Source organism: Eleginops maclovinus, chromosome 6 (genome assembly GCF_036324505.1).
Source record: "Eleginops maclovinus isolate JMC-PN-2008 ecotype Puerto Natales chromosome 6, JC_Emac_rtc_rv5, whole genome shotgun sequence".
Lineage (NCBI taxonomy): Eukaryota > Metazoa > Chordata > Actinopteri > Perciformes > Eleginopidae > Eleginops > Eleginops maclovinus.
In genome coordinates this window covers 18,499,558-18,512,297 of record NC_086354.1, presented here as the reverse complement: position 1 = coordinate 18,512,297, position 12,740 = coordinate 18,499,558, and the positions used below count along the sequence as shown (strand labels likewise).

At 40.3% G+C, this 12,740-nt stretch overlaps 3 protein-coding genes across 3 annotated transcripts in view; 1 reads left to right on the top strand and 2 right to left on the bottom strand.

Annotated features, from left to right (window-relative positions):
- LOC134865842 (collectin-12-like) overlaps window positions 1-565 on the bottom strand; it is a 40,182-nt gene extending 39,617 nt beyond the window's left edge. The window contains exon 1 of the mRNA XM_063885610.1: window positions 92-565. Coding sequence (XP_063741680.1) covers window positions 92-98 — 7 coding nt within the window. The 5' untranslated portion in view covers window positions 99-565. The remainder of the gene's footprint in view (window positions 1-91) is intronic.
- A 2,984-nt stretch (window positions 566-3,549) lies between these two features.
- On the top strand, window positions 3,550-11,201 carry clul1 (clusterin-like 1 (retinal)). The gene is made up of 9 exons (XM_063885764.1): window positions 3,550-3,658; window positions 5,406-5,545; window positions 5,868-6,016; window positions 6,099-6,269; window positions 6,828-7,266; window positions 7,674-7,796; window positions 8,221-8,432; window positions 8,702-8,880; window positions 9,092-11,201. Exons 2-9 carry the CDS (start codon window positions 5,443-5,445, stop codon window positions 9,108-9,110), a joined length of 1,395 nt encoding a protein of 464 aa, XP_063741834.1. The 5' UTR covers window positions 3,550-3,658; window positions 5,406-5,442; the 3' UTR covers window positions 9,111-11,201.
- Window positions 9,381-12,740, bottom strand: part of yes1 (YES proto-oncogene 1, Src family tyrosine kinase) — a 25,945-nt gene continuing 22,585 nt past the window's right edge. Inside the window, 1 exon segment of the mRNA XM_063885763.1 lies at window positions 9,381-11,301. Within this exon segment, the coding sequence (XP_063741833.1) occupies window positions 11,093-11,301 (209 nt within the window). The 3' untranslated portion in view covers window positions 9,381-11,092.

The window sequence follows — 12,740 nt, the reverse complement described above, 5'->3', positions numbered from 1 at the left end:
ATGTTGCACCAGTAGAAAAAAAGCTCATCAATGGAAGTGTGGAGTGCCCTTCAGTTATTTCTGTGTTCTGCGTGCCGCTGAATGAGCCTACCTTTCATTGTGGTTTACAGGACTCTACCGCAGTGAAGCTGTTGTTTGAAGTCACATCCACAGCATCGCAATGGCATCTGCCCAAAAGTTCCCTTTGAACGCACAGCAGCTAGGATCTGCGAGTATCCCAATATCCACCGTTTGTTGGAGTAGTAGCAAATAAGAATTCAAAACTCCATCCGTAAGTTTTCACACTCAAGACGATGTATAACGCGCAGGTAACTTCAGGGTCGCACCTCAGATGCTGCAGCACAAAGAGGAATGAACTTTGTTGGGAATGCGAGAAGGAGTTGCAAAATAAAAAAAAACTGTCCTCTTATTAGCAGAGTAGCTAGTTTGGAAAGATGCTGAGGTGAGGGGTGTATCCTTGTCCAGCTCAGCACTCTGTGGTACCCGCAGCAGTAACCGGAGAAACTCAAAAAGTGAAGGAATCCAAACGTGAGAGGAAATGGTGCGCCCGTAGGGCTGCGAGGAGAAACCACGTGTTCCCACATCTGTGCGCACCGTCTGCACCCCTGATTGCTGTGTGTGAGTTTGTGTGTGTGTGTGTGTGTGTGTGTGTGTGTGTGTGTGTGTGTGTGTGTGTGTGTGTGTGTGTGTGTGTGTGTGTGTGTGTGTGTGTGTGTGTGTGTATTTAGATTTGGATTTTAGTAGGTAGGACTGCCCATAATGACGAGCTTTGGATTTCACAGTTAGCTATTAACAGTTAGGCTATAACTGAGAACAATGTTCTACTCCTTGGGCATTATTTGAGGCTGTAGATGTCAACATAGAGTCTGTGGGATTATGATCTATCTTATTAAAACAATGTCTATAAATGATATAGGTTACTGCAGGGTTTTCTTACACTAACATGAAAGCCACTATCTTGTGATTAACTCTATTTGAATGTTGAATTGGGGGACAAAATGTGCCAAATATACAGTTTGTTTCTTATTCCAATAATATTGACTGGGATTCGTCAATATTATATTATATTAAGATTAAGTGGGGTACTTTTATATTAACTTTCAACTTCAAAATCTTGCAATATGTAATCATAAAAATGAAGACGCTCTTTCAGCCTGCACAACAGGTCTACATTAAGTAATCTGTTTGGCCACATGGAGGCAGCATCAAGCTGTAAAGTTGACATGAGGAATGTTTCCCATTTACACAACCAGCAGACAGAGAGCAGCATCAGCATTCATTCGTAGTCTTGGCCACCTGATGAATGCAAGTCCAATATTCTATCTCTTAAAGCTCTACTAACGCCTGAGGGAAACTCTGACTCTGCAGTTGCTAAGTTTTTCATATGTTCACCAGCTTGCCTTTAACTGTGTCTGTTTGCCACTGAGTGCTGGGCTTGTATTAAATGGTGGATTTATCAGAGCTTTTTCACTGACAACAAGCTGCCTGCTTCAGCTGAAAAAATTGATAAAGGCAGTGGGAACCCAAACAGCAAACTCGTGGGACATTAAACCAAAACAATGAGCTCAATGATGCTATAGAATTATGCAGGATCAGTTGTACATCTGTCTCTTCACAGAATAAATATTTTTTACTTATAGACCTTTCATTTATATATACGTATATATAAAGACTGGCACAGTAATAATGCACTGTCTAGGGAACACATTAACAAGGTATGTTTTTTCTTAACATCTGCTCTTTGTTCAATTCTGAGAGGCAAAATATCCTCAAGCAAAAACTGTTATGCCTTTTAATTGGATTTTTTTCACACATTTCTTGCATGCTCATTACTGCATTTTTCTACTGGTGAAATATATGCTCCACATTCTCCTTTAAGCTTCTCAGTGTTCAAAGAGCTTAAATAAGACATTATTTACACAAAACCTGTCCCTTCAGAAAACTCACACAGCTCTCAGACCTGTTGGTTCCCAGCTGTAAACTGTTTTATCCATCAAAGCAGTTTATCCCCCGCACCTGTTTATCCCTTCACTTCAGGACTGCATGCTTTGATCAGTAACACCTTGAAGTTTATAACTGTCCAAAAAGCCAAACGTGCATTTGATTTCAGAGCATAGCATCAACAAAAACATGCTTTCTCCTGGAACAAGTCTTGAAGTTCAACTAATGAAGAAAATTTTTTGTGATTTACATTTATTCCTCTATTGCGTGCATGTAGCCTGAAACCTTTTTTATTGTCAACTGTTTTACATTTAAGTGGACCACGGGAGAACTTGGGAAGAGTTTCCCCCCGCAGCGTTATAGGAACCAGGTGTTGAAGGTGTCAGCGCAGGCTGCAGACTGACCTGAAGCTGTTTTAGATTATTGTCCAGTCAGGACGCTATTTTCTGGGTCACAGCATGCAAAGGGGGCCCATTTTTTAGGTAAATGGGGCAATCCAGAAGAAATGGGGACGGAGGAACCCTTTCACCCCGAGTCGCTCACATTCCTGGAGTGGGAGCAATAAACAGCTTCCTCCTGAAAGGAATGTTCCCCAAAACAGAAAATACTCTGGACTCACATCTGGGCAACGATCTAATAATAGCTGTTTGTAAATTGTACATGAATGACCGATACAAACCAATATCTTCAAAATAACAATTAAACTAATGGGTTGGTTACATTTAGGTCTGCCACAGAATAGGATTTTCACTACACAATTATTGTGGCCAAAATAATTCACAATGACCAACCATATAATTGCAATATTTCAAGATAATTTGAAAAATAAATAAACAATAATTTTGCTGTTGGCAAGTACCTTTCTTTACGAGACCTGATTATGTTTTTGGAGTTTCCTCTTTCCTGTAGTATGATCTATAGGTTCTTTTGTGCATGTAAATGGTCTGCAAAGCCTATAATCCCTGTGTTCCTGCCAGAGGGAGTTTCTCTTCCACATTCGACTCCTTTGCTTACTTCTGTTACATTGTTGCATCACAATGTAACGCTCACACTTTTATTGGCTAGCGCTCCAACACATTGTAGATGACAGGCTAAGGGGCGGGACATTTCTAAGAGCCGGCCAGCTAACCAATCTGAGCAAACTGGACTCTGGTTTCAGACAGAGGGTGAAAAGAGGTGCTGCAGCACAGGCAGAATGAGAAAAATAAAGACAGTTTGAACATTTAAGCATGGAGACATGTCACAGCAGAGGCACAAAATACAAATACTGTATGATCCTTAAATTGAGCATAACATGTCCTATTTAAAGTAAAATACGTTTTCTGCACCTTAAATGAAAGACAGTATGTCAAACATATGTACTTTCTATTCCTACATTGGTGTACTATTAAACATTTCCATATTTGAAGATAATAATCGTTCAGAAAAAAATGTGGACCTTTGTGCTAAATTCTGTTACCATTCATCCAACATCTAAGTGTAAACAGTGGCCTGACATGACTAAGCAGCCCCTTATGTAAAACCAACGTCTCTGGCAACGTGTGTAATGCTGGATTAACGGGCATCAACATGAACAAAGACTGTAATAGGATAAAGACTTGAGTGGAACGAGCACAAATAGACCCGGTCAGTTTGACTTTAACTACAAGCCCATACTGTCCACACAGAGCACCTTGTTGATTCCCGCCAAAGGAGGAGCGTCTTCACTTATTTACAGGTTAGTTTCTATGTTGTGATTATTATTTAAGGTCTTTCAATCTTTGCTTGATTAGTCATAATCTTGTATTTTCAATTCAAAAGTATTTTATTTGTGAGTGTCCTGATATATTTTTAGGATTGCATAATTTGTAGTAAATGTTATTTGGTTAAATCAATCATTTGTACAGCTGGATTTTTTATTGCTACTTTTAAAAGAATATTTTGGATTAAGATTATGATACTTAATGCACTAATTTAATCCACATTAGTACATCATTTATAGATCATATGAGCTTCTTAGGAACAGCTTGATATGTTTTAAATAGGATATAATAGAACTGATAACAGCCTAAACCCATGATGAAATAAATGAAGAGTTAATCCTCAATTACTGTTAATCCCCGCTTGATGTTAATTTGTGTAACTCCTGGTGTATCTGAACTGGGGCAGGTTAGTTCAGCTTGTTTACAGGTTACTAAATTAGCAAGTAAACACAATATAAACTCAGCCACTTCATATAGCCTGACCCCCTGATGCAGCAGAGGGTGCACACATAAACACAGCTCAGCAAGTTTTAAACCCCCCACAGCTGACCTCCTAATGGTGGTTCTTAAAGTACAAAAACAAAAACAAAAACAAGGCTGCTATAGGTCAGTGCATTCTTAAAACTGAAAGATCAAATCCTTATAGTATTTGCAGAGTTAAAATGACACAGCTAAGCAATATAAACACTTAGATGTGGAACACCTTTAGGTCTCTTGCAGTATTATTTATTTCCTGTTATCTCTTAACTATATGAAATGCATTGTTAGAGGACCCTTGGATTTAAGATTTGTATTGCCAAAACTAGGTTGAAGCTATTGCATATGATAATAAAGCCCTTGAATCATTAACATCTAGGACGGAAATGTAATATTTCCCATAGTCTAATGCCAAAATAAGTAAAAATCTAAAGGTTACGTATTTTACTCGTCACTGTAATGAGGGAACATATGTTAAAGGTTGTGTTGGGACACATCTTTGTAGTCGAACCAACTAAAATAAACTGTTCCAGTTACTTTCTGACATCAAAAGGATGTAAGTCCATTAGGGACACATGACTGTGGTTGTTTAAGTGTACACAGATGTGCAGCACCACCAAGAGGCAGACCTACTTATGACCACGTACAGTATTTTGATGTTTAATCATGCTCAAGCTCAAATCCTATTAGCTTTGGAACAGATCAAATAGCACCTTTTGTTTTGCTTTTTTATTAAAACACAGTGTGTGCTCATAAAGCAAATGTCAGGGTAGCAGTACAAATGTAATGTGTTAAGACTTTTGATTCCTCTAAATAAACATTTACAGCGGGACAGGAGCAAGAGAAATAGGCAGCCAAACTACATTATACAGAATTATTGAGTTGTATTGAACTTGAATAACTGAAATATGCAGTTTTGAGAAAGTTCATTTAAAGCTCATATCTGCATTTTGACAATAAAATGGTATGGCAGTAGATCAAGTCAAAAGGAAAACAATGTCGCTGTGCATTTAAAATAAAGTCGACTTAGGTCAGACCTTTATTTTAGATGTAAGATTTACCTGTAAAAACAATGTGGGTACAGGGGAGAAATACAATTCATTCCAATGCCTCCCCTCCAAGATCTTTAGACTTTAATATTGGAAACTAAATGAAATACATTTTAATACTCTTCAGGGATCTTCAGGCACTCTTAATGTCCGATAGGATTCTGTACCGGTAGTAATCTCACATTTATTTTTTCAGAGTTTAAACTTCTGAACTGCTGCTGAGTGGGCTCAACATGAAGCTGCTGCTTGGTTTGTTTGTTCTGGGGGCGACGCTGGGGGTCCTTTATTCTGCCCCAGAGGACGAACCCACAGGTATCTCAAAGGACACCTTAAAACGTGAGTCAGCAGAAAACTCTGAATTTATCTTTACTTATTTTTAAGTGAATATGTTTGATGTTGTGTATCAAAGTCAAAAGAGCATTTTTATCTGCAGTCCCACGGCAAAAAACTCCTGTAGAGTCGTGTATTCTGATATGTAATGTAAACAGTGGCATTAAATCATTTTTATAGGTTCTACGGGGTTTCAATTAGTTTTAGATGCGTTAGCTACTGTAAATCAGATTGCACTATTTAATAACCAGATATTGGTTTCCACCCCATTTTCTATTTGCCTTTAAGATGTGTTGACATTGTTTGTTTGTTCCTCCTTCTAACTCAGAGTTGTCCCTGGATGGGGAGAAACTTGTGGATGAGGAGGTGAGGAGGGCTCTGTATGGGGTGAAGCAAATGAGGGAGGTGATGTGGAGTAATGAGCAGAAGCACGAACACCTCATGAAATCCCTCCGGCACAGCAGTGACAAGAAGAAGGTAAGAACAACATTGACCTAAGAAAGAAAGGCAGACAGAAAAAAAGCAAACAGATAAGAAATGTCTTGCTTCCTGCCACCAGGGGGCGGACCAGCTGACTAAGGAGGTGACAGAGAAGCTGGAGGAGGCAGAGCAGCAGTGCAAAGACTCCCTGCAGTCTGAGTGGGAGCAGTGCAGGCCCTGTCTGGAGGACGCATGCAAAACTTTCTACACCTCCACCTGCCGCAGGGGATATGGCTTCTTCCATGCCAAGGTATGAAACTCAACTTCAGACTTTGTTACTCTAACCTCCAAACTCTTGTAACATGTAGGCAAATATAACACAACTGTATGATTTATTTGGCTTTTTTTGGGATCAAATCTGGCTTCAGGTGGTGCCATTGTCTTGCTGTATTCTTCAGATAAACACTACATCAACAAATGCGATGAGGGAAACTGTGTTCATGACCTTAATGATATGCATTTGTGATGAATGACAGTAACACAGAGAATGAAAATAGTGCTGGACTTATCAAATGGAAACAGCATTTTCTTTGGACCATAGCTTTAAAAACGCTAGCTTATAGCCCCTTAAAATGTCTTATGTGACCACTAGCAATGTGAACAATTTGGAACAAACCTATTATTTTAATATTTTTTCTAAAGAAGTTCAACGTTACGTTATTCAACAAGAAATCTGCAAGAAATAAAAACAAGTTTATTAAGTTTTGTGTTGCTGAATTTAGTTGTTTCTTAATTTGAACCCGAGGAAACATATTGTGAACCCCGGGTTATCAATCAAATCCTACCTCCATATCTTTTCACTCTCTAGGTGGAGAACTTCTTCCGCAGGGTGTCCAAGCGTTTCGGCCCCAGAGAGTCCCGTCTAGAGGCAGGGGACATCCTGGTCAATCAGAGCCCAGAGGACAGCGACATGGAGGTGGATCGCATCGAGGAGTCTTTCAGCCGCCTGAGCAGCAAGGTGGGGCTGCTGGTGAACCGCAGCGTGGAGCTGGTCTCCAGGATGAGTGGCCGGCTGGACCAGGTCCTGCAGAAAGCCTTCCTGAACAACACCGACTCCCTGATGGAGTACGACTCCGCAGACCCCTACAACCCCGCTCGGGACTCCGGCTTCCTGCAGGGAGTGGGACTGGAGGATGTGCTGGAGTCCTTCTTTGACTTCGGCAAGAGTGTGGTGGAGGAGTTTGGAGCGGTGGTGACCCAGAGGTTTGATGACATCCAGAAGGCGGTGGAGGAACAGAAGAAGAAAGGTAGTTATAGTCAGCGAGGTTCAGAAAAGTAGGAAAAATATGGGTTTTTAGTAAGTAATTAATAACACAGGGTAGAAATACTCAGTTTAAAGTAAAATCATGCATTACCTAGTCAAGCACAGAAATATAAGCATTAAAATAATATACAACAGCTCTTTTCAGAGTAATATAAACCTAGTTTATATTACTTGATTATACATATTAGGGGGGATTAACGTATTCCTCACTATTTAGAATTATTAATCCCAAATCCTTTCAATATTCAAATTATTAATAATATTGCACTGAACAAGATGTGGGAACTTGGAGAATATTAGAGAGAAAGAGATGCAATGGGTTGCTTTTTACACAATGTAAATGAATCACAACACTAATCTAGTTGTTGAACATGTTTGTGTTTGCTGTAGGGAGGGACATGTTCCCTAGTTTTCTGCAGAACAGGAAGTTGTGCCGAGACCTTCGCAAACAGACCTCACAGTGCTGGCAGCTGCAGAGCCAGTGTGAGGCCTGTCAGGGAGCGCTGCTCACAGGTGAAGCACAACCGTCATCACCTCCAACACCACCCTAACACACTCCGTTTACCTCAGCTGAAGTCTTTACTTACATTCAGTGGTGGGAAAAGTACTGAAGTAAAAGTAGAAGTACCAGAGAGTACGAATACTGTGTTAGTCCTGCAATAAAAATGTTACTCAAGTAAAAGTACAAAAGAATTACCATCAAAATATACTTAAAGTACCAAAAGTAAAAATACTCTTTATGCAGATTTCAGAATAATATTTTGTATGTGTTGATTGAGTGTTATTAAAGCTGGTAAATGTTTTAATCACTTTGTGTGCTGCAGGGTAGCTTGTGAATTTACTCCAGGTGTGACTCTTATTTAAGTATTGATTATATTTCACATCATTAATCCAATCTATACTGCTTACACCTGCCTGCTCCCGCTTTTGTCTCCAGAGTGCCCCAGCGTCCGGGACCTGCATGTGGAGCTAGATGAAGCATCCCAGCTGCTGGATGTTTCCTCAGAGCAGTACGATGAGATCCTGTCCATCGTCCAGCACCACACTGATGAGACCATCATCTGGTTGAGCAGCATGGTGGCCGACTTCAGCTGGGTGGCTCAGGCCGTGAACAGAAACACTCCTCAAAACCTCTTCCGTATCAACGTGGTGAGGAGCGGAGGACATTCAGGAAAAGGGCAGATTAACAGAGTGCATGGTTAGGACTGTGAGAGGAAGTCTACCTGAACTACTAAAGAAAACATTCACATTTTTCAAAGTTTGATTAGTAACTTGACATGTTAAAAATCAAAACACAATCCCTGAAATGTCAATTAAACAAAACATTGACTAATTGTATGGTGAAAACGTTCAGTCAAAATCCAATTGGCTGAATGCAAATTGATAATTGTTGGTGTATGACGTCTCCCATCCTGTAGGTGGCACCAGATACCCAGGATGAACAGAATGAATCTGAGAGGGAGACCAAGGTGGAGGTGAACATCCTGAACTCTCCCCCACTCATCTTCTCCATTCCTGGGGAGCTGAAGCTGAGGGATCCGCACTTCATCCAGTATGTGACCCAGGAAGCTCTGAGCAAGTACAAGGAGATGGTCAGGTGAGAACTTTGATTTACCGCCATCATACCACCATGACCGCCATCATCCCTCATCTGCTGCTTCTACGTTAGATGTTCCTGTTTCGTTTAAATAGGCACTGGAATTTAGACAAAAGTGTGCTCAAACTTCAAGTAAGTTTTGTACTTTGTCAAATATTATCTGTTATAAAACGTATTATTCTGACATAATTGCATTCCCCCTTTTTCACAGGTACGACGAGGATGAGTAAACTACAGTCTCCTTTTCCAGCACTTTGAGTAGAACTAGCTTGTGCTCCTGTATACAAACCATTTCAATCATTCCTATTTATTGAATGTAAAATGAAGAAAATGTACTACATAGCTGTTGTAAAATAAAATACCAAATAAGCCCTGAGTGATTTATAAAAGGCCACGTTGAGCTTCTTGAAGCCGAGTTGTCGAAGACGTGATCCTCGGCGCAGGCTGAATCTGAGAGAGGATCGATGCTGCTTGCAAAGAACAAGAGGAGGCTAAAGGACTCCTTTGAGAAAAAAACCTTTATTTTTTTCTGTACAAAATCATATTAGTTACCATTCTCAGTATTTTATTATCATCTCCCCACCAGTTCAAGTTCCATTTTCAGGGAACAATCACATATTAGCTTGTGAGTGAAACACAAAGATAAAAAGAAAAAAAATTCACATCTTTGTCCGATCCTTTTTTATCACCTATCGAATGATTTCCCCTCACACCGCTTGACAGACAGTGGATGTGACTTTAAGGAACTTTTTATTGGACTTTTATATCATCTATAAAAGCACTAAAGTTCCTGACCTGACCACTGTGTGTGCAAGGTGTTTGTTTTGTCTGGTATTACTAACTCCACTCCAGAAGTGATCCATCATCTCTACAATCTGGAATTAAAGAATGAAAACCATAAAGGGGAGCTACACACAGCAAATGCCACTTGAGAGCTTTTGTTTCTTAACACGTGGCTGGATGACTTTGCATAGGTGCATTTACAAATGAAAATATTTGTTTTGTGTTGTTGGATTTAGATTAAAGGATTCCCTCCAGCTGACTGAGAATTCATTAAAATAAAAAGGCATGTTATGTTTTAGTTTGGTGGGATTTTACTGAGACGAACAGACAGAAATACTACAGCAGCATGTGTGATTTACATGATCATGTGAAAAGATCTAATTTTAAAACGGTGTAGGTGTGTGCAACTTTGTTAAGATTCTTTTACAGCAATCTAAAATATGCACCAAGATGCTAATTTTTGATAACTACTCAAACATACTTAAATTTCACAGCTGATATTCAAAACATTTATAAAATGTTAAACAGGAAAAAAGTTATCGCACATGAATATTATCAAAATAGCTCTTTATGATTTCAAGTCCCCGTTTAAATTAAAAAAGCATATTAAAAAAAAAAAATCGATGTGATTTGCCTTTAAAGCGACCGTATTAAATATAATTTGTAGGATTTTTAAACACGGCATTCTCATGTTCTCACTCATCCACCTGGTCACACCTGCTAAAAATACATCTTCGCACATACTGTATGTACACCTGCTTTGATCTATCCATACATTCGTTCATCCATGAAGTACAACCGGTCCATTTACTCCTCCTCCTCACACCTGCTCCATCACAGCTTTACAGACGCAGCACACACTGACATTTCAACCAGTGTCGTAGGTCAGAAACAAAACCCATCAACGTGCATTTAAAAACCAAACTCATGTACATACAAAAGATCTTGACTTCAATATCAAAGAACTGTGTAAAATAAATTGGGGTTGAATTAGAGGAGAGGGGGCATGTATCATTTAAAAAAGTTTAAAAAATGGTGCGTCTGCAAGTAGCCATTGATTTAAAATTAGGAGACAACCCCTCTCTTTTAGATCACAGTGTTGTGGCCAGTCCATGTGGATTATTCTGATTAGCAGGCTTCCCAAAGCTTAAAGTACCAGCACCAATCTGCACAGTTGGACATTTCCCAAACATTTGGTCCCTGATTAGCCAAGGGACATCCTTCTACTTCGGAAAACATTTTCTTCTTGCTCCTGCAGATACACCAGGGTGGCTGTGGACTAGTTTGTAGCTTTAAAACCTTTTTCCCTCTGCAGCCTCATCAAGACTTTTTCCCATGTTGAAGTCCTCTGTTGTCCCTGCTTTTTCTCTGCACTGATGTACCTCTGTATGAAGCCTGAGTTCAACCCCCAAAAAACCCTCCCCCCTGACTAGAGGTTGTCCCCGGGCTGGTACTGTGGCTCTGTGGCTGTGAAGTAGTCTTCCAAAAAGGACTGGATGTATTCGAAAGTTGGTCTCTCATCCGGCTCCTTCTTCCAGCAGTGCCTCATCAACTCATGGAGGGACTCGGGGCAGCCCTGGGGGCAGGGCATGCGGTAACCTCGCTCCACTTGCTCAAGCACCTCTCGATTCACCATACCTGGAGAGAAAAATCAAATAAATATGGTGTGAATGGACTAAATAGGCATTTGTCTAGCATTTGTAGCCATAATGATTCACAATAAATGCATCATTCATCCAGCAGTGTACAGATAGCTACAATGCAAAAAGATCCAGGGTAATGTCTTGCTATTTGACGTACTTCTCATCAAGACAGACAAACAATGTAACTTCAATAGAAAACTAACACCTACAATATTTAATACATTAATATTGAATTTCTTTTGGTACGGTTTGATTATCATGTTAATGTCCCTCTGTGGGTCAGTGGGAGGTATTTAAGGGAACAAATGTGGACCAGTTTTCTGGTGAAGAAAAATGGTGCAAATCTGATCAGGAAACAACCCAGTTTGCAGCCTGAAGCAGGAGGAAAATGGTGGCATCATGCAGCTTAAAAAAAACCCATCCACTGTGTGAAATGAGACAGATGAAGAAAAAATCCCCCTAGGAGGAACATGGGTCATGATTTTCTGTAAGGTTCCATACAGGGCAGAAACATCTACTAAAATCTAACGTACCAGTCATCTTAGGCTAAAATAAACCCTATAAGATTTTGCCCAACCCCCTAACAGTGCTACTTCTTCTTCTAGCCTAGAGACGTGGATATCTTCCTAAGACAGGAAGACAGCGATCCTGAACTCTGTGACACAGCGCTAAAACCGCTCCATGGGGAACTGAACAGCAGCTAAAAGAGGTTATGACACGGAGACAGTGGTATGGTCCCAACCACATCCTCCCACCCTTCCCCAGCATCTCTCTGTGGGAGAGTGGGGATCAGATTATCTCACACTCTCGCGGAGAGGAAGGGCCCGGGGCGACTGCTGGGACCCGGATACGGTGGCAGCGTTGGCATGTCGGATGCTGAGGTGTTAGCGTGATTTATGTCTTAAATCTGAAACCCTTAGCTCTAATAACATGCCTGTGGAATATCTGAATGAGTGTGTCTGAATCTATATATACGAAGGACTAAAATAGAAATAAAGATGATGTGTTCCCATGCTTACTGCGTGCGTTGGTATACCTGACTCATATCGCTTCTTTAAAACAAAAGAGTAGAAATAGAGATCCTAGAGAGGAGAGTTACGTCTTTTTATCTATTTAATTTTGTACTTCTTTACTTCTTTATCAGTTTAGTGAATTTAACAGTGATGTAACTTTTTTCGTGTGTGTTGCCTTTTTTTCTGTGTGTACCCGTGAAAGGTGGAAGAAAACTAATAAAGACATTGGGGGAAAAGAAGCAATAGAGATGCCTAGAAAGACTGCAGCTCAGCGGGACAGAGCCACAAATGTCCAGTGAGTAATACTCCTCTTTTAAGAAGCGGAAAGAGGGGTTCAGCCTCCCGAATCTGCAGCTCTGGGATGAATAATTAGACCAAACGGTTTGTACTGAAACCAAAGAGGGCCCTGGGAACCAGATGG

Coding starts and splice junctions, on each gene's coding strand:
- clul1 (XM_063885764.1), top strand. CDS start 5,443: ATGAAGCTGCTGCTTGGTTTGTTTGTTCTGGGGGCGACGCTGGGGGTC. Junction 7,267..7,673: donor GGAGGAACAGAAGAAGAAAG/GTAGTTATAGTC, acceptor TGTTTGCTGTAG/GGAGGGACATGTTCCCTAGT. Junction 7,797..8,220: donor TCAGGGAGCGCTGCTCACAG/GTGAAGCACAAC, acceptor TTTTGTCTCCAG/AGTGCCCCAGCGTCCGGGAC.